At 55.3% G+C, this 23,353-nt stretch overlaps 1 protein-coding gene and 1 long non-coding RNA gene across 2 annotated transcripts in view; one reads left to right on the top strand and one right to left on the bottom strand.

The window, feature by feature from the left end:
- SH2B2 (SH2B adaptor protein 2) overlaps positions 1 to 19,878 on the top strand; it is a 26,113-nt gene extending 6,235 nt beyond the window's left edge. Inside the window, exons 3-10 of the mRNA XM_056350773.1 lie at positions 4,581 to 5,468; positions 8,455 to 8,556; positions 12,468 to 12,559; positions 14,687 to 14,781; positions 15,320 to 15,502; positions 15,616 to 15,809; positions 16,551 to 16,722; positions 17,147 to 19,878. Coding sequence (XP_056206748.1) covers positions 4,608 to 5,468; positions 8,455 to 8,556; positions 12,468 to 12,559; positions 14,687 to 14,781; positions 15,320 to 15,502; positions 15,616 to 15,809; positions 16,551 to 16,722; positions 17,147 to 17,460 — 2,013 coding nt within the window. The 5' untranslated portion in view covers positions 4,581 to 4,607 and the 3' untranslated portion in view covers positions 17,461 to 19,878. The remainder of the gene's footprint in view (positions 1 to 4,580; positions 5,469 to 8,454; positions 8,557 to 12,467; positions 12,560 to 14,686; positions 14,782 to 15,319; positions 15,503 to 15,615; positions 15,810 to 16,550; positions 16,723 to 17,146) is intronic.
- On the bottom strand, positions 18,487 to 23,353 carry LOC130154647 (uncharacterized). Its single transcript, XR_008823804.1, has 2 exons — positions 22,591 to 23,353; positions 18,487 to 21,254 (listed from the first exon to the last, which is right to left on the bottom strand). It is a non-coding gene; the product is annotated as an uncharacterized LOC130154647 (long non-coding RNA).

Genomic DNA, 23,353 nt, shown 5'->3' with positions numbered 1-23,353 from the left:
GCTCTTGGACCTGCCTGTGACTCGGGGATCTCCCCTGGCCCAGCACGCTTAGGTCAGGTGCTTTTCTGGGGCAGCAGGTGCCTGGATTTCCTCACGCCGTTCCTGTGGGATCACCAGCTGGGGCTTAGAATGGCATCGATCTTGCTGGAAACCGAGCTGCCCGCTGGACTGGGGCAGCTGGGACCGAGCTGGGGACCACCTTCCCCACGAGCCAGGGCTTTGCTGCAGACCCCTCCGTATGGGCTCTTCCTTCCTCTCCCACTTTTCCCTGGCCTGGCCCCAGGAACTCTCCCATGCAGGCAGGGATGGAGGGATGCAGGCTTCAGGCAGTTTTTTTTTCCCCATTGAATTTTGGATCGCTTTGGCCCTGGCGGCGCTGCAGCGGGTGGAAGAGGAACATCTCTGTTAGGTTGTTTCCTTAAATAAAGCCCTCGGAGCCAGCGCTGGGCTGGCTATTCTGGCTGTCCCATGACCAGTGTTGGGCGTTCGGGTTATTAACACCTCATTAGATGTTGGGTCCGCCTCGTGTCTCTGGTTCAGCAAATCCCAGCAGCTTTGTCATTGCTCCCTGACTCCCGCTTCACCAGAATATTTTTTTTTTATGGTGTCTTGCACTTCTGCTGACAGTTTAAATTTCATTTCTTCTTGAGGTCAGTAGCTTACTTCAACTTTCAGATCTTCCTACTCGTGTGTGCTGACATGCATCCCCAGTGCAGGGGCTGCATCCGTGCTCCTTACTGGAAGAGGCTGCCCTAACGTCACTGCCAGCAGCTGGCTCCCGCCTGCAACCTGGGTTTCCCCTTGGCTGATCCCCAGAAATCCTTCATTTTTTTCCTTCCTTTTTAAACCTTGGCTTGGTCTCTCAAGTGACGGCGGCGGCAGGGCACAGCTTTGCCCTGGGAGGTGTTTGGCAACTTGTGCAGGTGGGTTTGGAGCCCATCACCAGCCTGATGTCTTGGTTGCCACTTTGTGGCTTCCCTTTGATGACAAACCTCCTCATTTTATATATTTGTATGTCTGTCTGCTCGTGTAACCCAGGCCAGGGACTGGAGGCTGTGGCTCCTGCGCCAGCTCCAGAGTCGGCAGGCAGCACCTGCAGAAGGATCTGGCTCCTTCGGAAGGTGCCCGGGAGCATGCTGCAACCCTCGGTAAGCTGGGCTGGAAGCAGACAGCCCTTGCTTTCCAAAAACCAATTGCAGATTTGCTGCTTATTTTCATCTTGAGCTTATTTTCGTCTTCCCTTCCACCGCTCTGCTCAGGGATGCTGTCTGTGGCATGATAAGTTATTTCAAGAAGTGGGGCAGTGCTGTTGGTATGGAGGGGAGTAGAGGCACTGTGATTAAAGGTAGATCTACACAGATAATTGGGAGCCTGCTTCCCACAGAAACTGGGTGTGTGCATACGTGCCAGGGTGGGTGCCAGGGCTGCGGTAGCTCTGTGGTCCCGGGGGCTGCCCCCAGACAATCCACCTACTCCCAACCTCTGCTCATGGGTTCTGGCTGGGGGGCTTGTGGCCGCCCCACTCCAGGCAGGAGGGCTGGAGACACAGCGCAGAGGGTAGTAATCCCCGCCGCCGCTGCCTCAGACCTGCCAGATGTCTCTCCTTTAGCCTTCATTTTTATAAATTGGCCTCTTAAAGTCTGTCATCCCCATGCAGATGAAAGGAAGATGCTGTGATGCCTCTGTGTGCGCATCTCCGAGCCAGAGCCTGGCTGCAGTGCCTGGATGGTGAGGCTTTTTGTTTGGGGCTTTATCTCTTTTTGAAGTGCCTTTTTTTTTTTTCTTTGTTTGTCTTGTTTTGTTCCTTGATCTCTTAGAGCCCATTGCATCTGGGCTGGCCATCCCTTAGTTTTGGGCAGGCCCTGCTCCATGGCACCGATCCCTCCTGGAGACATGGAGGGGGAGAAGCATTCACCCCCCATCCATGGTGGGGGGACATCAGCAAAGCCCTGGGGCTCAACACGCAGGGCAGAGCTGAGCTGCTGCCTTCTGGCAGATGCAATTAAAGCCACCACAGTGGGGCTTTCTCTTTCCCCTCTAAGCCCCTTTCTGCTGTCTTCCCTTGGCACCCTTTCCCATCCCTTGCTCTTGCTGTGCCCGCTTGGATTGGCAGCAGGAGACCCCTTTTCATTTCCCTTTTCTCCCCGAGCCCAAATATTCCTGGCCTGTGGCTTGGTGCCGGGCAGCTCCTGGGGTGGAGGTGCAGAGCTGGCGCTGTGAATTTTAAAGCTAAAGGGCAGTAACCGCTGCCACAAGCTGAGTCTTTAAATACTCTGCTTGGTGATGAATGGGTATGTAGGAATTGCATTTGCTGGGTGAGTAACAAACAGCTTTGCATTTTCTGTTGCTTTCCTACTGTCCTTGGGGAAATTTAGACGCTGCTTCTAAACTGCAGGGATGGGTTTTTTTCCCAGCTGGCTTGGATCCCTGCGAGCAGGACCACTGAGGTCTCGGGGAAAGCCCTGCCATGCTGGGGAGAGCCTCGCCAGGGGTTTCTGCAGGGACCAGAGCTCTGCTGGGGGCTGGTGACAGCACTGTGGGATGAGGGGGGCCAGTGGAGGTCCCTGATGCCATGTATGTGCCCTGTCCAGGCTGCCTCCCTGGCACAGCCAGGGGTGCTGAGCAGTCTCCCTGTCTCAAAGATGGAAAGATGCCACATGTGGAAGGCAGAGATTCTGCTGAGGGGAAAGCTGTGTGGTCCTTATGAGACGGTGGAGAAGCTAAGCTCCCCCGTTTCTGGCTCTTGAGCAGCTCAGGGTTTCTCTTTCCATCAAGCACTGTTGTTGCTTGTGTGTGTTTCTCCCCGTCTGAGGGGTTTGAGAGCCACTTCCAGGGTGGAGGTGCCCCCGAGAGCTCGGATGTTTCATGCTGGTGGGTCTGGCAGTGGCTCGTCTCCATAGGGATGTGCTGGGGAAATGGCAGCTGGCTCCTGGCCACTGCTGCTGCTCTGGATCACAGCCTTCAGGGCTCGGTCCCACCGGGGTCTGCTGACCGACATGGCTGGGGTCTGGAGGACGAGGATCAGGTTAACCCAGTCCCCAGTGCCCGCCCCGATCCCGTGGCTTGTGCAGTTCATCCAAGCGGTAATTAATTATTGGCTATGTAAGCTGCTGGCGGGTTACTGCGCGTGATTTATTAGCAGGAGTAATCCCTCACCAGCAAAAGAGCTGCTCTGTGAATGGGGAACAGCAAAATCCAGGGGAACGGTCCCCAGGCATGGTCCCCACCTGGAGCATGGCAGCTGCAGACCCCTTGGGCTCTGTATTTAAGCCAGCTGAGGTGGATTAGCCAAACTGCTGCCCTCGGGGAAGGGAGGGTGTCTGCACACACAGACTGAGTGTCTGGGGCCGTGGGCTGAGCCGTGCCCCAGTTGCTCACTGGACAAGGCTCACCATCACCAGCAGGCACAAGCAGTCTCAGCGCTGGGAGATGATTTTTGAGATGCGATCGCTGCTCGGGTCTCCCCAGGGAGGTGGTTCATGCTGCCCAAAGCTAGGTAGAGGTTTGGGAAATGTTTTTTCCAATAAAACGAAAACATTTTTTGAAAAGAAACTTGAGCGTAAGCACAAAGCTGGAGATGTACACATGCTGCGAGTCCCCCGGCTGCTGGGAGAGGGACCAGTGTGGAGGATGGGCAGAGTGGCGCTTCTCCCATGGGTGTGTGGGTCTGGTCTTCACCTCCCTTCAGCTTCTGGTGGGCTCCTGGGTTTAGCTTCTGGATTTTTTTTTTCCCCTTGTGCCCTACCTACTCGTTGGCCTGTGCTGAGGACCTGTCCCGGGATTACCATCACACCTGGGTGCCCGATGCTCAGTGGGGAGGGCGAGCGGCAGGGGCTGAGCTCCCAGGCAGCTCGGCTTGGCCTGACAGTGACAGAGATGTGAACAGACAGGGAGGGCTCGGCCATGGCAGGGACACACAAGAGCAGTGCCCACCCCAGCTGAGATGTCACCTGGCTGAGGAGGGTCTGGGCTATAAAATCTGGGAATGAGCAGCTCCGGCAGAGCCAACCCAAGGAGCAAGATCTGTGTCTCTTCTAATGAGTCTCTTAACAACAACAACAAAAAAAAAAAATGTGGCAAAGGATCAGGGCAGAAACATGGATGGAGGAGGAGGAGAGGACCAGCTGCTGTGTGCTTCCCTATGTGCCCATGCTCCTCTGGGATGGAGGATGAGGGGAGGACTGCTGCTGGGATGCCCAGTGCTCCCTCGCCCACAGGAGAGCTGCTGCCATGCCCAGGCAGAACGCACAGGCGAGAGAAATCCTGGAGGCGAATCCCCCCGGGCTCCTCTGGTTGGGGACTCCTTAGCGGTTTTATGAGAAATCAATAACACTTTTGCATGGTCATAATCGTAAAATAAGTACAATTTATGGCTGCTGCCGGGGCCAAGATTTTTTTTTTCCCAGCGTACCAGGTGGAGAGGAAACGACACAAAACCCCTTTCCCACAGTGTTTTTTCTTTGCACTGGGGCTGTAAACCTGCTCCTACATCCTTGTGGGGGGCACAGCCACACAGGATGGGTTGCCTGTGTCCTTGTCCTTGTTCGTGCCCGTGCTGATGCTGTCCCCTTGCCCTGCAGCCCGCCGGCAGGTGGAATGGGGCAGCCATGAACGGCGATGCCCTGTGCCAGGAGCCCTCCTCCCCGCTCCCCGACTGGAGGGAGTTCTGCGAGCTGCACGCCCAGGCAGCCGCCGTTGACTTTGCCCAGAAGTTCTGCCAGTTCCTGAAGGAGAACCCACACTACGACACCCCCGGGGCAGAGACCTCCTTCTCCCACCATTTTGCTGCCAATTTCTTGGACATCTTCAGCCTGGAGGTCAGCCGGGTGTTCGTGTCAGACTCCCCCACCAAGTACAACATCGTGCCCTTCGTGGGGCTGCAGAACTGCCACGTCCCCTACGGGCGGGAGGTCACCCCAAGGAAGGAGGAGACATCCACTGAGTCCCTGGACAGCATGGACACCCCGTTGGGTGCTGGACGGTACCTGAGCCCGGCACAGCAGGTACAGGCACGCAAGGTGTCCTCCTACGGCCAGTCCCGCAGCTCAGAGGACGTCTCCATCCATGCTGCCACCAAGCCCAAGTTCAAGAAAGGCTTCTCCCTGAGGAACATGAGCTTGTGTGTGGTGGACGGTATGAAGGAGATGTGGCATCGTAAGTCCTCTCCAGAGCCGGGTGCTGAGGCTGCTCCAGGTGGCCGGAGAGGTGAGAGGGAGCCGTGGCCAGCTGGGGGCAAGGAGCCTGGCGACCCACGGGAGAAATGGACCCACAAGCTGCGCCTGTCCAAGGTGCCCTCCTCCAAGGTGGAGCTGGTGGACATCCAGAGGGAGGGGACGCTGCGCTACATGGTGGCCGATGACACAAACTGTGTGGGGAGCTCACAGTGGCAGAAGTGCCGCCTCCTGCTCCGGAAAGCGGTGAAAGTGGAAGGGGAGAGGTTCCTCCTTGAGTTTTACGTCCCTCCAAAGGTAAGTCCTGGCTTTTTTTCTGCTGTTATTTTTCTGAGCAATTCAAGGAGCAGTTGGGCCTTGCTTGAGGTTTTTCTTATTTTTGCTGCTGAGCTGGGATGAAATCCATCTCTGGTCTGGAGGGGGGGTTGGTGCCATGTGGCTGAGATGCAAATGGATGGGACAGTGTGGTTAAAATCCATCCAAGGTATCAGCCCCAACTGCTGCTCTTCACCAGAGCTTAGCTCCCTCCTTCCCCACAGCCCCTGAGAGAGATGCTGAAACTTCTGCTGGTCCTTTGGCCCACAAGTATCAGCAATCTTGGTTGAAAAGCTCATTCCTCCACCAAGACATGGAATGTCCAGGCTGTCCAGAGGGTTTTTTCTCTTCCCAGTGTGCTGCAGACATGTGGCTGACTGGTGCAGCAGCAGTATGGCTGGGATTGCTGCCTGGGCTTTGTGCTTTAGACCTCAGAGGGTTGCTTGCTGGTTCACTTTCTGAAAGCAGGCTTGGGTTTGGTTTTTTTTTATTTTTAATATAATAATTAATTTGGAATAATTTTGCACCTGCAAGCCCTGTCCCCTGCCAATGCAGCTTTTGGCGACGGGGGCAGAAGACACCAGTGATGCCCTCCAGGGCTGGAGCATCACTACCAAGGGTGGGGTTTGTAGCTCTCCTCCTAGACAGCCCCAGCTACGTACCCTCCTAGGCAGAGGAACAGTGCTGATTATCATTATTATTATTATTACCCACAATATTACTTTTCCTTGCCTGTATCTGTTCTTCTGCAATTTCAGCGAAAGCTTCAAAAGCAGGAGCTGGTTTTCATTGCGGCATGTCCTCAGCACATCCTCCCTCCCCTTCTCACACTCATCCCCCTTCCTTGTGATGCAGGGAAGTGTTGTCCCTGTTTTCCTGGGGGAGAGCTGAGTGGCGGAGGGGTTTGATCAAGAAATCTGGATTGAGACACCTTCGGTACCCTTTTCACTGCAGGACCACCTTCGCTCCTGGGCTGAGCAAAGGGATGTGTGGCACTGCCAAACCCTCACCTGTGCTAACGCCATGGTCGTGCATCTCTCCGAAGAGCACAGGGCAAATAATAATCCGTTCTCTGGGGCTTTACTAGCTGTATGTGCTGGCAATGAAATCTCCAGTTATTTAAATACCTAGGGAAGAAAAATCTCATTTACTTTATCTTCTCCAAGATCTTCCCGCTTGTGTTTCAGTCCCTGGTAGCAAAGCTGGGCCAACGCAAACCCTCAGTTTTGTAGAGGGATGGATCCATACTTAGGGACAGCAGGATAGTTCATATTTTTAAACAGCATTTTCTATTTTTCTGAGGCCAAAATGAGCCTCGACACTGTTGGTGTTAGCCCGTGCCTCTCACCTAACAGTCGCATCTTTCCTGATAAAAATACAAAGTATGAGTTGAAACTCCAGCACCTCTCCGTGGAGAGCGGCTCGGCGCTGGTATGGATGGTGTGTGTCGCTGGTAGCTGGCTTGGGGGGCTTCCTCAGCCCAGGAAGCACTCAGGACCCGGCTGGAAGGAACACCGTGTCCGTGGCATGCTGCATGGAGGCTCCGGTGAACCCGGTGCATGCAGGCTGCACCAAAGGGGCAATAAACTCAGGTTAAAATGGAACAACTGCTGCTCTTAAAACATTTAAGAGAGTGCTCATGGAAGGATATTTTTTTTATTGTATCTTGATTTGCCTCTAAAAATCCATTTTGAAATTATTTTATGGCAACTTTTACGGACATTGTCTGCTCTTCTGTTATAATCACACCCTGCTTTGGTTTACATTTTTCTCCCCTCATCTCATCTTGCTTTCCATCTGGCAAATGATTCAGCTGTAAAAGCGGCACCAGTCTGGCACAGCTGGAGGAAAACGGCATTTTGCTTCAGCAGCCCGCAGCTTTGTTTTTTGCATGGGCCCTACAAAAACTGTGGTTGTATCTGTAAAAGGGCAGAGCCTTCCTGGAGAAGACCCTTCTCTGGCTCACCTTCTTTCCTTCTGAAGCAGCTGCCTCCTCCTTTCTGACCTTCCCCTGTGCAAACAACAAGATGGAAAAATTCCCCAGGGCAGGGCTAAGATGCGCCTGGAGGCAGTGCTGGGGCCTGGGGTTGAACCATCCTGGAGGAAAAAAAGCAGTTCTGTTCTGTCTTGGCTCTATTATTTATTTTTTTCCAAAATGGGAACTGAACCGGTTATTGGTAACCTGCAGCCCAGTACTCATCACCACCCCATGCACTCCAGGCACACGGTGACTAAAATGCATCTCTGCTTCCCACAGCTGTGATGCTCCGAATCCTGGAGCCCTGGAGGGGACCAGCTCTGGCAAGCAGCTCCGAAGGCTCCTTTGGGGGGATTTGTCGCAATTAAAACAAATATCTCGGGAATTTGTTGCTCAGCAGAGATTTTGAGTGGGAGGCACCGGGTCCTGCTCCCCCATCAAGGCTCTGGCGGTGCCAGGGGCCCCGGGAGAAATTCATTTTTCTTTATTTTAATGTAATTAAAATTCCCTGCATGGCTAAGGCGGCTGTGTTGTAGCTTCTTGGTTGAAAAGCTGCTCCTGCGCTGGATAAACGGGGCGTTTTCCTGGGCTGCTTTCCACAGAGGCAGCATCCCCTGTCAGACAGCACAATTCTCTCACAGCGTATCTACATCGGGAGAGGGTTTAAAAAGGAGAGAAATAAGTGGTCTTGGCAGAGCTGGCGTATCAGCCTGCGCTGGAGCAAGGAAGAGGTTTGGCAGTTAAATGCACTAACCTCCCTATCTTCCACCAGGCCACCTCTCGCTTTAATTCGAAGAGTGTGGAGTTATCAGGCACATGAAGGAAATCAATGCTGCTTTTTTTTTTCCCCCCTCTGTAACAACCATGCAGGCTGAGCTGTGATCTTGCCTCTGAAAGCCACGCTGCATCGTCCCCCGGGAGAGTTTGATTCAATTGAGTGGCTTTTTTTATTTATCGATTTCTTTTAATCATTTTTTTTTCTTCTCCCAGGCTTCCAAACCCAAGGTGAGCATCCCGCTGTCAGCCATCATCGAAGTCCGCACCACCATGCCGTTGGAGATGCCCGACAAAGACAACACCTTCGTCCTAAAGGTGAGAGCAGGGAGGCAGCAGCGTGTATCCCAATGGAATCCCATCTGCACCCGCATCCAGCCCCGCTGCAGGGATGCTCAGTCCCCCAGGGGTTCGTTGCCTTGGCTTTCGGAGCTGCTGTGCTGACAGTACTAATGCTCCCCCCAGGATCCGTGCCTCCCCTCCCTGGTTCTGCTCCCCATCCAAAATGACACCATCTCCACCTGATGCCCAGGTATTTTGGGATCAAGCTGTTTGCCAGGCTTGGGGTTTTGCTTCTCCGTGTCACCAGGAGATGGGTCAAATTAGCATTCTCATTTGCACTTTCAAGGCTGCCCCTGGTTTTGTGGCTGCTGCTGCCCTGGATCGGGGGCACGTGGTGACGGTTTCATTGCCATGGGGCGATGGGAATGGCTATGCAGGGCCACCAAGGCCCTGGGCATCAGCCGCCCCGTGCGAGTCTGGGGGCCTGAGCAAAGAGTGAAAGCTTCTCTCTAGAAAGAATTTTCCATATCATGCAATTAATTAGCTTAAGGTTCTCTCCTGCTGGGCTGGAAGGCAGTAGCCTGTTGTGGCAGCTCGGGGCTGAATTTCGCAGGGTCCTAGCTCTGGGCACGACATGCCACCGTGATGATGGGCATGTTGGAGATGGCATTTCCCTCCAGCTAATGAGGCTGTGCCTCTCCGTTGGTGCTGGTGGACTTGTGCTTTCCATCAGGGCTGTTGGACATGCCTGGCTGGGGGGTAGCACGTGGACGTAGGGGAACACCAGCGTTCTGAGGAATTCTGTGTTCTGCCTCTATTAAAAAACCACCTCTCTCCCTGATGCTTCTCCCTAAAAGTGTGTGGCAAAGGCAGAATGGGGAGGCCGGGCTTCCCAGCTGAATGAACCTGCTTAAAAGCTTAGAAAACTGTGAAAGCAGAGGAGATGGAAAATGGAGCCTGGCTTCATGAAAGCCCCCACGCCTGGTAGCCTGCTGGGCCCTGGCACGTGTTCCCATGGGGAATCGCTTTCCACCTAACTAAGCTACTTGTAAAGGTCTCACACCTTCTCCTGGCAGCCTCCTCTGGGGCTTCGTCCCTGCCCCAAGGGCTTCCTGCTGTTCAGCCTCAACCTCAGCTGCTGCTGGTGGCCACCATGGACATGGAGGCTAATGCAGCTGCTGTCTTCTGTGCCTCAAAGGCCAGCCTCATGCACCTTCTCCAGACTGACTTGCCCAAGGTCCTCCTTGCTTTCCTTGCGGGCTCTGGAGAGAGAATGCCCCAAAGCATACGTGGTGCCATGGCCAGGAGTGGATGGGAAGGATTGCTTCTCCTTTGATTGCTTCTCCTTTCTTCTTCCTCTTTATCCAGCCCAAGTTGATCCAGTTGCTCGCTGCGTACCCCGACGGTGATGTTGACTCATACACAGCTTGTGGGCTGGTGTAACCCCTTGTTGCTGTTTGCAGAACTGCTCCAGAGTTGCAGTTCCCCAGCCCACCCGCCCACGGCGATCGGTGTGAGCCCAGAGCTCACCCGTGTGCCCTTCAGCTGGAGGCTGCTCTTGGCTTGTTCTCCCACCGAGCATTTCTCAGCTTCAGCAAGTTCATTTGAATTCTGGCCTCATCCTCCAACACACTTGTACCGTGGTGTCATCCATGGCTCGATTAGGCATCCTCGCTTTGCTTTTGTCCCAGGCATCACTGAAGAGCAGCACTCACAGAGAGGCTTTGACGTGAAGGAGCTTCTTCTGAGCATATCCCTGGGCTTTGACAGTGAGCCATCAATAACCCATTAACCATCGATAACTGCTCCTCCAATATGGCTCGTCAGCTACTTCTGATCGTGTTTTCTAGATCCCCTTGCAAGTCTCATCTCATCCGTGTCTTGCTGCCCTGCTTGCTGGAGTGTGACATCTGTGTCCGAAGCGTGGCTAACACCAAGGCTGTGACACTGCTGCTCCCCATCCCTGGGGCTGTCAGGAGCATGAGCAGATGGGTTTAACAGGGTTTGGTCATGGCAGATCCCTGCTGGGGGGGTTTGGCTCCAGGGTTCTTCCTGGGTGCCTGTGGAGGGTTGGCTTCTCCGGCTGCTGGAGCAGGACTCTGGGCTTGCCCTCTTCCCATCTTGTGGAGTCAGACGTGCTCTCTCCACTCCCACCACTCTGTGATTGCTTCAGCCATTTCTTTAATTACCCCAGGGAATGTTCCAAACCCTGATGGTCTGAAAATGCCTGATTTACCAGGTACCCTCCTGCTCCTGCCCCGTTCTGCCCAGGGTGCTTGCCCTGCTGCAGGGTTAATTGATTGCAATCGATCCTTCAGTGAGTGGGGGCAGCGTGAGCCCCTCTCCTGCTGCTCCAGCCAGACTTCACCCTCCCCTCCCAGCTGTCAGCACAGGATGCTTTTCCTCTGTCACCAACACCCTTTATTATTTGTAGCTCATTTTCTGCCCTGGCCCTTCTTTCCAGGACATCTTGCCGCTCTCTTCCACTGCCCCTTTGCTGGCTGCGCTCGCAGAGGGGGTGAAGCACCCCTTGATGCTGGAGTTATAGATTAGGAGTAAGAAAGGGAGCTGGGTGCCACCGTTTCTCTGCTGCCTTCCTGCGTAAAGGGCTGATGTGGAGCCCGATCGCAACCTTCACACGCGACATGCTGCACTCTGACAGGTTACGATAGGTGGAAAAGCCCCTGCCGTGTTCAGGGAGGCTATGCTGGAACAGTTTCTGCCACGTTGCCTAAAAATTAGCAGGCAGAACGTCCCCACTGCCCATCAGACACAAAGTACAGACAATTTTTCCATTGCACAAGCAGGCACTTGCAAAATACCCAAGCCCTGCACATGCTTCACTTGCTGTCATGCTCTGCATGAGAGAGCAGCCCTGTCTCCCACGCCGGCTATGTGCATTGCCCTCAGAAAGCCAGAAAGGCTCCTTTGCTCTGGTTAAACAAAACCGGGGGGTGTCTTTGCTCCCCTCCACCTCTGCTCGGGGCAGGATCACCCATGCACAGCCCTGGGCTGCAGCAGGGGAGCAGGCTGCTGCTCAGCCCCAGCTCCCTGCATGCCCGACTTATTTTCAGGACAGTGATTCAGTTGTTTGTGATTAATTTAATTTGCTGGGAGGTTGTCTCAGCTGGCAATGTGATACCCTCCCAGAGTCAGGGCTGCTTCGCCAGCTTGGGAACATGATGTGTAAGGGGTCCGTGAGGGATGCAGGGAAACGTGCCAGAGGCACACAGCATCACGCGGTGCGGCTTCTGAGACCCACTGCTCTGTTGGTGTTACGGGGCTTCTGGGTTCTCTCTGGCCCCAGAAAGGCCCAGCCCCTTTGGGCTTGCAACTTTGGAGGCTTTTTTGCATCCTGATTTTTTTTTTTCTTTCTTTTTTTTTTTTCTTTATTTTTGGAGTGGCTTTCTCATCCACCCTGTTGCAATCAGAGATCAGAAACCTCATGGACCGGTAGGCAGAAAAGATAACAGATGTTTTGAACTCCTGGGCTTAGGGGTCTGGCAGGATCTTGGGGCGGAGAGCAGCATGGCTTCTGCTCTGCCTGTGCAGAACTAGTTTCTGGGAGACACTGAGGCACCCCAGAAGCGGGGGATGCTGTCTGTGCTGGTGCCATGCACCCCTGACGCCCCCAGCCAGGTGTCGGTTTGTCACGGAGGCTGTAAAAACCTTGTGCTACGCTTGTTGGTAATGGTAGGGTGGGGGTTTTCCTGCAAGCCCCAGCTTCGGTCAGGGGTCACCCTTGGATGTACCAAAGCATCTCTCCAGGTCACCCCTCGGCAGCCCTTTACTGGCAGGCGATGGGGCGCTTGTCTCCTGCTCAGCCAAGGGGCTGTTTAGTAGCAGCAGGTGAATGTGGGGGTCCGGCTGGGTTACGGGGTGTGCTTTGCCTTGGGGTGGGTGGCACGACCCCGGCACAGCCTGACAGTGTACCAAATTGCCTGCAGGTAGAGAACGGGGCCGAGTACATCCTGGAGACCATCGACTCCCTGCAGAAGCACTCCTGGGTGGCAGATATCCAGGACTGCATCGACCCCGGGTAAGGCTTGCTGGAGGAAGGTGCTGTGTGGGGACCGAGCTCGCTGCTGCTGTGGTGCCCTCGCCACCGAGCACGGGTTTTTACCCCTGATGCAATTTTTGCTAGCTGGATTGCTACAGAAAGCCCCTGACTCACGCCAGCAGAAGTCTGGAAGCAAAGTTAGCAGCCTGTGTGTGTCAGAGGTACAGCCTCGTGGAGCACTGGCTGCTTCCTCACCCTTTCCTGCTCCACGTCACCACAGCCCAGCAGAGGCAGGTGACCAGGGAATGCAGCCCTCCGTGTGGGAAGCTCCTAACACTCACCTTCTGAAGCTTTTATACTTCATATTTGAACTATTTTCCTTGGTTTCCTCAGGTCCAGCATCTGTGGTATATTTAAGATTCTGCTGGCTAAATAGATTTATTTATGTTTCTATGACGGTGGTATTATCTCTGTCATTGGAGTGACAACAACTTGGCCAAAATTCCTCATCTCCTTTTTCATCGATCTGTGCAGGAGATCATGTGTTAGGGAGGTTCGTGTGCCTGGTGCTGCCACCATTCAGCTGACTGAGGCAGGCTCAGCCCAGGGGCTCCGGGGAAACCCTGGCACTGCCCTTCTTGGCATAGTTTTGGAAAAACAAGGTGCCCAAGCTTGCAGAGGTGAAAGCCTCCAGCAAACCTGGAACAGGAGCTTAAAGAGGCTGCAGCTGCCCCTGGGCTGCCTTTGCCCCCTTCTGCTGGAGGTACAGTTTGGGTGCTGCGGGGTCAGTCACCGTGGAGGCTGCATCTCGCAGGGAGGATGCGCTAATGCACTCCAGATCTGTGGTGCTTTCACTGGCGTGTGTTTTTTTAAATGCATAATTCAAGAAGCGATGCTGAGGCTGGGCTGCTGATGGAGGCAAGGCTGGGAAACGGCCCTTTTTTTCCCCACTGCATGTTTCAGTACTGGTTTTCCAGCCAGAGCCAAGCACCGCAGCCATGCTCGCCTCAAGCCGCTGCAGAAGCCACCGGCAGCCCCTTGCTCTGCCACTGGCAGCCTCCCAGCTTTTTATGTTTGCTTAGCACCCAGCACAGCCCCGCTTTGGCCTCCGGATGTGACTGTAAAGCAAATAATAATGAACTCCAGAGCAAATAATAATGAGCTGTTTAATACACCGACACACACGCTTGGTGCCAAGAACGAATTTTCAATCAGCTCCCGATGCTTTTGCCAAGGGCTGCGTGCTGGAGATGCTGTACAAGCACCCGTCGTTGGCTTTTCTGCAAAGCGCTGTTGGTTTTGGTTTCCTTCCTCCCTTCTTGTTTGTAACTGGCTGCAGCTGAATGACTCCCAATGGCTGATTCACTTACTGGCCACTAAATAATTCAGCAGCTCCCTCGTGAGCCCTTAGCACTAACGCAGCCGCTTCCTCGCTGCCTGCGTGCACGTGGCTGCCGTTAAGCAAGAGTAGCAGAGTGGTGTGGGGTAGCTCCGGCAGTGCCAGGCAGCCTGGATAAAAATAGGCTGTGGAGCAAGTCAGGGGGCTTGTGCAAGAAGGATGCTGAAGTGCACAAGCAGGCATTGGGCAGCAGGGATGCTCTCTGTGGGGGCTGCGCTGCTGCGCCTCCCCCTTGCTCTGTTCCCGCTCGCTGTCACGTTCTGGGCTTCCCAGCTTGGGGTTTTGGTGTCTTTTTAGGGATGTAATTTCTGTGGGTTGGTAGTTTCCTTTGGAAAGGGTAAAAGCGAAAGCGCTTTTGGGTGAAGGTCGGTGGTGGGAGTGTGTGTGTAGACAGATGTCTTGCAAAGCACTGAAAGTCAAGGTAACAAATTTCCATCCAAACCAGCAAGGTTGCAGCAAAATACTGCAGCTAGGACCGACCGGCATGACCCACGTAGTGAGGGCTTTTGGGGATTTAATCCCTCCCACACTGGTTTCTCATGCCCCAAAAGCCATGTTATCTTGCCAGCCACGCTGCCTCCTGATGCTGCAGATGCTTCTGTCCGTGGCAGCCCCTCCGAGAGAAGCATCAGGGTGGGCTGCTGGCTCACAGCTGGAATTCCATTTGGTTATGTCCCCATTGCATGCCCGTGAGCAGAAGTGCCACAATACGTGTCTGCAGTGTGGCAGCTGGTGCGTGACAGTCTGCTCTGTGCTCTACCCCCCAGGGACAGCGGGGATGACATCGAGCTGGCGTCCTGCGCGCAGGGAGCCTGTCTGCCAGGCAGGGTGTCCTCCTGCAGCTGCGAGTTCCTGGCTGATGGTAAGGACCAAAGTCTGGTAAAAACACCCACCGGGGAGGGTAGGTGCCTCTGAGTGCCAGCTCTGGTTTGGAGGGGGCCACATCCTGCCAGCGATAAAGGGAAGGAGCCTGGAGCAGGTGCTGTGAGGATGGATCTTCCTCTGTCCATCGCCTTCCTCTTCCTCATGCTTGCCCTGGCCCCAGGGAGGTGGCTTCTGTCCGTCCTGGTATGTGCAGAAAATCAAGTCCCTGTCTGCAGGTACTGAGGTCTGTGGGTCCCAGCGAGCAGCCTCTGCCTGCACAGTCCCACCCTCACCTCTGTGCCCAATCAAGACACATCTGTGCCTCCCATCCCGGTTGCACCAGGGGAAGGAAACCCAGCACAGGCTGAAAGGGAGTCCCCCAAGCTGTAGGCAGAGCCATAACCTAGCCCTGAGATGTCTCCAAGAGCCAGGGTGCTCCAACGCTGTCGCCTTCAGAGCAGGACAGCCCCAGCCTTGTCCAGCAATGGGGTGTGATCTTGAGCCACGAGCCCATTCCTCTGCAAATTCCCTTCCAGATGTGCCCAGGCTGCCAGACAGATGTGCCCTGCCCAGTGCTCACAACACCAGCACGGCCACCACCATCCCTGCGCCCCACGGCCGGGGCAGGGACTCCCTGGGGGAGCTCCTCACCCATGTCCCGCTGGAGAGCTTCCTGCAGACGCTGGAGTCCTCCCCCACTGCTGGCGGGCACCTCGCAGGTACTGGGATGCAGGATGCGCTCGCTCTTGGGGGTGCACAGAGGGAGAGGAGGAAGGGGTGGGAGAGGGCAGTGTCCGGGTGCTCCCTAAAAACCTGCTGTCCCTGCGGGCAGGGGAGGACAGTGAGGCTGAGGCAGAGATCAACCTCTCAGACTTCCCCTGGTTCCATGGGACTCTCTCACGGATCAAGGCGGCTCAGCTGGTTCTCTTTGGGGGTGCCCGGAGCCACGGCTTGTTCGTCATCCGGCAGAGCGAAACACGGCCAGGGGAGTATGTGCTGACCTTCAACTTCCAGGGGAAAGCCAAGGTGGGTGTCCTCTGCTTCTCCCTGAATATCAGTGCCAGCCCTGCCCCGCACCCCGGGCTCATTCCTGCCCAGCTGGGGCTCTGAGCAAGCAGGCACCATGCAGTGACCCCGAAGCTCTGTGGGGAGCTGCATGCTGGCAGGGCATCCCTTGGGACCACCTACCCCTGTCTCCCAAGAGCCCTCAGCAGCCTGCCCAGCCCCTCCAGCACTTCCCCAGCTGGATCAGTGCTTGCCCTCTGGGCAATACCCCACAGAAGCCCAGCGTAGCCTGGTACTTCATCCCCTGCCCTCTTCGTATCTGCCCCATGTCCTGATGTATGTAGATGCACTATAAAAAAAAACCAACCTATATGTAGTTTTCTGCTGGGTCCCTTTTCTACCAGAGGGCACATGCTGTGAGGGGTTGAGATGTAACTGCCTGATCTTGGCACCTGTTCTGCAAGATGCAGTTCAGGTGGGCTGTGGGCTTCCCTAGGCTGTGTGTCACCAGGACTTGGGGCTGCACCCACCCTTCTTTGGCTGTGATGTGCCTCACCAGGAGGGGACAAACCTCTAGGGCTGCAGCGAGTGGGATTTTGCAGGAAACAGCCTGCAGCAGGAAACCCTCCCATCCAGGCAGGGGGAAAAAAAGTCCTACATTAGGAGCAAACCTCCCTGGACTGACGGAGGTGGCTCCTTCTGCTGATTGCAAGAGTGACCCTTGCAGTCCCCAGCTCACCTGCTGCCCCCCTGCATTTGCAGCACCTCCGCCTGTCACTGAACGAGAGCGGGCAGTGCCACGTGCAGCACCTCTGGTTCCAGACCATCTTCGACATGCTGCGCCATTTCCACACGCACCCCATTCCCCTGGAGTCGGGCGGCGCGGCCGACATCACCCTCCGCAGCTACGTTGTGGCCCAGAGCCCGCTGCCTGGTAGGTGGAGGTTGGGTTGGGATGGGCAGGGATCTTGCGTGGACCTAAAAGGGACTGATTCCTGGGATCCCCCCTCCCTTAAAGCTGTGCCCGTGCCAATGTGCATGGCTCTGGAGACCCACCAAAGTGGGCATTATCCCCGCTGGAGATGGGCGGGAAGGACCACGCAGCAGCAGGGCTGTACTGGGGTGACCCATATGTCCCTGGCTGTGGGTGTCAGCCCCCTGGCTTGGGCAGGAGAGGAGCAGAGGGGTCTGAAGGGCTCGGAGCATCTTGGTTTGCTGGGAGAGGGTGGGCAAGGGGCATTGCGGGAGGACACAGTCAGGGATGGAGAGGGTGGGCACAGAAAGGTGCTGGCAAGGGAGGGGCAGGGGCTAAGCCCCCAGGCAACATTGGAGGGGTCAAGTTTCTGTCTCCCTTGCAGATGCCAGCCCCCCGCCAGCCCTTGTGTCCCAGCCACCAGGCTGCCGGGTCGACCTGCCACCTCCACACTACTTCTGCAGCACAGCACCCACCGGTCCACCAGCCCCGCCGCCCACTGAGGGGGTGGCCATGGCCCCTGCTGTCACCGTCCCCGCACCCTACCACCGCCTGGAGGGTGCCCTGGGCCCCCGGAGCCGCAGCGACAGTGCCGAGCGCCGGCCGGAGCCCCCTGCCACCAGTGCCGAGGATTACCATGAGGCTGACAGTGCCCGGAGCCGGACCCGGGCGGTGGAAAACCAATACTCTTTCTACTGAGCCCCCCATGCCCGAGGGCTGGGTGGTGGGGGGGATGCAGGGCACCTGTGCCTCTCACCACTGCACCAGCCTCGCCACCTCCTCCTGCCACCACCAGCAACCCAGCCGGGATGTGCTTCTCATTCCCTGCTGCTTCTGGGAGCCGTGTCAGCAGCGGGTGATGTCCCAGCTGGACCCAGCACCAGCCCCACGGTTGGGGCATTGCTGGGGGGTTGGGAGGCTGAAAGCATCAGTGCCATTTTGGAGCTTGCAGCCTCTTCTCCTTCCCTCCTGGACCAGGATCTGTCCGGGGGCCAAGCGAGGCTCCCTGCATCTCCTCCCCAGGGATGCCCCTCGTGGGATGGCAGCCTGAAGCTGTGACAGGCTCTGTCCTCCAGCCAAAGCAGCTCAGCACGTCCCCTCTGGGGTTAGAGCCCAGCGTGGCCAACGTCCCTTCTGGCACCATTGCCCCACAAACCAGCTGCTGAGGGGCTCTGGCATTTCAGGATGACCACGGAACTAGCAGATCCCTGAGCAGAGGCTTTTTTTTCAGGCTCCCTTCGGGGCATGCATTTCCCACCCTCTGCCAGGAGAAGGCTTTTTCCAAAGCTTAATGAATTGCATTTGAGGAAAGTTTTTTTTCCTACTGTCCTGCCTTTTCTGTTCCTTTGTTCTTTCTCTCCTTGCTGTACCTAGAGAGTACCTGAATAACCCCTTTCTTCCTCCCTCTCTTCCTTGCTTCTTCAAAACCTAAGCTCTCTGCAAGGGCATCTGCTCAGCCTTCTGCCTTCTCTCTGCCGCACCTAGGCAATATTTTCCATTGCTCAAGGCAAACCTTGAAAAAAAGATGAAAACACCCCCACTTTGCACCAGTTGTTTGTTAGTCATTGGGGATGGGGGTGGGGGGTCAGATAGAGGCCAAGGGCTGTGTCTGGAGGTGAGGGGCAGCCTTGCCCTGCAGGTGCTCAGCTGGGTTCCTGGGAATGAAAGCACTGCATCTTCAGTAGATGCTATTGAAGGTGGTGGTGGTTGTTGTTTTTTTTATTATTATTTTGAGAAATAGAAATGCCCAGGCAGAGCAAAGGGAACGGCCCTGCTGCCAGGTAGGTGAACAGCCAGCCTCCGTGGAGGGGCAGGCAGGAGTGCCCTTGCCGATGGCTGAAATCCCCCCCCTGCCCCCGGCAGATGCAGAACCCTGCCAGCAAGGGCTGCAGCAGCGCTGCTGCCAGGAAGGACCAGGCAGTGGTCACTGCTCTTTGGTGGCTTTCCGACAGACTGATGCAGCCACCTGCACCTATAGCAGGAAAAGGGGGTTCCCCTGGTGGAGGCGAGCCCTGGAAGGGAGCACAGAGCAGAACCCCACTGTTGGCCAAGTACGCACTATGTTGTCGATGCTTTTCCTCCAGGTCACTGAAGCCCTTAGGGTGGTTTTACAGGCCAGGCTGCTTACAGGGTTGTGTGCCTCGTGTGCGGCTGGAGACCTGAAGGGGCAGCTTTGCCTGCAGAGTGCTTGCACATCTCTCTTGGTTCGCCTCGTTGCAGCTTGTCTTACCCATCACCAGGACTTCTGGCTCCTCAGGTGGCTGCCAGGCCTGGGTGAGAGTGCTAGCAGGACCTGAGTGAGGTGGCTTTGAAGTGTCTGGATAGGTCTCCAGGTAGAGAAGACTCTATGGTACCCAGCTAAAAGTTACCACTTAGTGCAGAGAGGTATGAGCCACGCTACAACCTAGCTCAAAACCCCTTGAATTTGCCTGGAGTTTTGAGTTGAGTCAAATTATTATTTTTCTTTTTTGGGGGGGTGCCGCCTTTCCTGAGCTAGCAAAGCATGTCCCCAGTGCTGGAGTCACTTGTCTCTCCTACTTCAAGAGGGCAGGGAAGGTGTCTCCAAGGCTCCTTGCCTCTTCCTGCTGTGTAAAAGCTGCCTTTCTGCCCCATGGGTGTGTGAGACAAGGGCTGGTGGATCTCATTCCTGCAGCAAATGCTGCCTTATCCCTAAATGCATGGCCTATCAGAGGGCAGGAGGAGCAGTTTGCTCTGGCAGGAGTATTTCTCCCTGTTCAGCACAGGAGGAGCTGTGTTCAGCACATGGAGGAGCCCATGCAACAGGGAGAGGCCAGATGCTCTTGGATGGGCTGAACATGGACCTGCTGCCTTCACACTCATGAATGCGGGGGCTTGCGGGGGGTGGTGTACCTCTGGTTGCAGCACAGACATCATCACTCTTGTTCTTCACTGAGGTCCCAGCAAGCCGTGTGGTTGTGGATGGGAGCACTGCCTTACAAACCTTCAGATGTTGGCTGATTTTTCACCTTCTGTGTCACAGGATAGGAAAAGGAGGGGGAAGCAATGATCTGCAAGCAAAAATGTTAATTTGTAAATAGGGAAGAGTCTGGAAGAGTTTACTGTTCTGTAGAATAAATTAATTTTATTTAAAAGGGGGAGGGACTTGTTAAACAAATGGAGAACTCAAGCTACAATTTTAAAATAAAATCACTTGCAAAAGAAAGCACATGAACTTGGGGCTTTGGTGGATTTACAACATGGCAGGGGGCGTGGAAAGAAAAAAGAGAGAATGAAGATGCTGTCGTGTTGCATGGGTGTAGACCTCATGGCTCTCTCGAGGCAGCTGGGGCTGGGCTCAAACTGCCTCTGCGCCATGGAGTGTGCTGAGGATGGAGTGGGTATTTTTCTCACTGCTGAGCAGAGGGGGGTGGATGATGGGTCCAGGCTGTGCAGGGCAGGGTTTCTTCTCCTCCCAGTCTATTTTCTTTGTCTGGTTTGTCAGTGGCGCAAGTCGGAATGCCTCCATCCTTGAAGCAGCGCTGATAATAATGGATTGGCAGCCCTGGGGTGTGAAGATGGACCTCTCTTGCCAAAGGCCTGTGCTAGCATCTCCCAGCAGCCGAGTTAGTTCCCTGTAGCATGTCATTCCCCCCTCCTATGCCTTCATTTCTCCTGGGAGGTGGTGCCTCACACTCCTGTTGTGTATCTTTCTAGTGTTTTCTCTTCTGCTGAGGATCCCCCGGGAAAACCGGTATGTTGTCCCAGACTGTACTGTCACAGCTAAGCAGCGTGACAGACACGGCTTCCAGACACAGCTAACACATGGCTTGGGGGGGTGGGGTGGAGGAAGCTGCTCAGCTCTGTAATCAGGCCACGGTTGTGTTACGATCCATTCACAAAAAACATTCCCTCCCCAAAAGTCTCCAGAGCCTGTTCACTGGTCCTAGAGAGCTCATCCATCAGGAGCTGGCCAGCTGGGGAGGTGACAGCCCCTCCGTATGGCCTCCTTCGTTGCCCGCAAGGCAGGCACTGAGGGCTGTGCCTGCAGGACAGCCGCTCCTCCTGCCTCACCATAAGCTGTTCACACCTCAGCGTATTAACAAATCGACTAATTACAGCATTAGTCTTGCTGGAAAACATGCTTTCTTTTCCTTTCACAGGGTTCCTGGGAGGGCAGAGGCAGGATGCAACAGCTCGTTGCATCAAACACAGAGATCTAGTAGTGAAACAAGGGGAAAGCAGCCTCAGCATGTGGGCTGGGCTGGATCGCGTGCCAGCGATGCCCTCTGCCTGGGGACAGAGCAGGACTGGTCTGTGAGGATGCTGGCTCTGAGCTGCATCCTGGCGAACAGTATGAAAAGGGCAAAAATGCAAAGGGATTTCAGCAGCACAGCCTCCCACGTTTCACGCTGGCTGATGTTTGAGCTGTCCGTGGCTGCTTCTGCTTGACATGCAGCGTTTTTCTCAGCAAAGGCTTACGGTGCTTCCAGAAGGATCCCTTTGCTAGGAAAACTGCTCAGGCTGCCTTTGCTCTGAAACACAAATGAGCTGCTTTGGTACGGATCAGGGAGCTGAATTTTGTTGTTTGGTTTGCACTGAACTATGAAAACACTTTCCTGTTCTAATGCAAATCCCTTGTCCCCAGTAAGCCCAGTTCCCAGGCCAGCACTCTGATTTCATGGGCTTTGTGTTTTTAAACGGCATGATTAAATACTTTCTATTTTTATATGACCCAAGTAACAGTCTTGTCCATCCATGTCCCCCGTCCTCTAAGATAGGTATGTTTTAAAAGTAATAACGTGCATAATACATCAAGAGTCTGCACCAATGTAGTTTGAGAATGAAATGCTCCCAGGTCTCTTTCCCCATGGTGTTTGCGTGGGCTTTGTTGGATAACAGGCAACTGCCTGCTGTTTCCCAGGGCTATGAGCTGTCTCTGGCGCAAGCCACACTTCAAGCAAGAGAATCAAGCTGCCCAGCTGCTCCCTGCAGCCCTCGGGCTGTCACAATGTCTGCAGGCACGGCTGCTATTCTGCTTTCCTCCTGTGGGGACTGGCATGAGAGGGCTGAAACCTGACAGCTCATCACTCACACCCCCATGTTTGGAAGCTGTGTTTTGGAGAGGTGGCCGTGACAGCAAGGAGGAAGAAACGGGGTAACTAGGGAGCTAAACTGGTCTGTGTTGTGCTCAGCACTCAGCAGAGCAGAAGGGAGAGGAAACTCAACTGATCTGCAGCAGCTCTGCTTCTCAAACCCGTTTTGCAGTCACTGAGACGAGACAGGGGCAGGTACCTGCCCCCAGCCCCTGCAAATGGAGCTGAGCGCAGGCTGGCACTGCCTGGTTTCTGTCGTGTTGGGCTGAAAAGGACCCAAGGCTGCGAGAGCCATGGGCACAGGAGCTTGTGAGCTGGCAGACAGCATGGGGGAAGCTGTTTGCATTGCTCCAGCCAGGCCTGCAACTGCAAGGATGTCTTTCAGGGCCAGCACAGCCAGCTGGGAACTCAGCCAACACTAAATTCACACCATTCTTTTACAAATCAGGTTGGTAAGACAAACACGAGGCATAAACTAGTGTGATTTCCATAGCAACCATAGAGGTTGAAAAGTCTTTTGTAAACACAGGGCTGAACCTGAGGATCAGCTCTGATTTTCTTCACGGAAGAGGGAAGAGCATAAGGGCTTAATAAATTCATACAAATGCCCCATAAATCTCAGAAGGAGCAATTCCCAACCTCTCTGTTCCCCTTTCTTTCACCCTCTCCACATGCATAGCACGAAGCTGTCTACAACCCAGAGCCCTACTTCACCGCTCCAGCTTATCTCCATAAACTACACAAAGGCTTATGCCCCTCTTCCATTGCAGCTGACCTTTACTAGCTAATTCTCTGATGCACACACAGCCTCAGCATATGCCATGCCATTTCTGTGGGGCCACAGCGGCTTGACGAGACATTTGGCTTGCAGAAGAAGCCTGTACCGCAGCCAGCTCCAGCTCCTCTTCCCCGCTCGTGGCTTCCTCTGGCCCCATCAGGCAAGCATGGATCTGGGTGTAGAAGCCCTCAGCTGGTCCAGGCCCCGTTCCTGCAAAACCCAGCTGTGAATACAAACGCAGAGAGCGCGACGTGTCCCCTGGATACCTGCCCACCCCTCCCAGCGCCTGGCAAGGCCGTGCCGTGGGGAATGGCGCTGCCGTACATCACCGTCAACAGACAAAGCCTACGGGCAGCGCTGGTTAATCACCGAAGTGACACGAACAGATGGCGCAGGCAGCCTGCCGGGGAGGCACTAGGAAGTCTCGTATCGATTTCACCGTCACAGCGAAGGGATTTGGAAGGGCTGAAGGTGCCAGGGCGGAACGCGCAGCATTTTCGCCCTCCTCAGGGCCCTGCTGTCAGGGGCTGGGCCCTGAGCGCGGCAGATGCCACAGCTGCCTGGGGAACGGGCTGCACTCGCTGTGGGCTGGAGGACGCGCCTGAGGGGTCGGGGGATGCCGAAGCTCCAGGCAGCACAGCTCCGGGGGGCCGCGACCCCGCCGGAGCCCGGCACGCAGCGGCGCTGCCCCAGCCCGGGCCCGGCCCCCGCGGGCAGGCCCCGCCGCCATGACAGGCCGCGGCAGCCCCGCAGGCCGGGC

Source organism: Falco biarmicus, chromosome 1 (genome assembly GCF_023638135.1).
Source record: "Falco biarmicus isolate bFalBia1 chromosome 1, bFalBia1.pri, whole genome shotgun sequence".
NCBI classification, from domain to species: Eukaryota; Metazoa; Chordata; class Aves; order Falconiformes; family Falconidae; genus Falco; species Falco biarmicus.
Note: the sequence above shows the minus strand (reverse complement) of the source record. Positions and strands in the feature narration are given on the sequence as shown.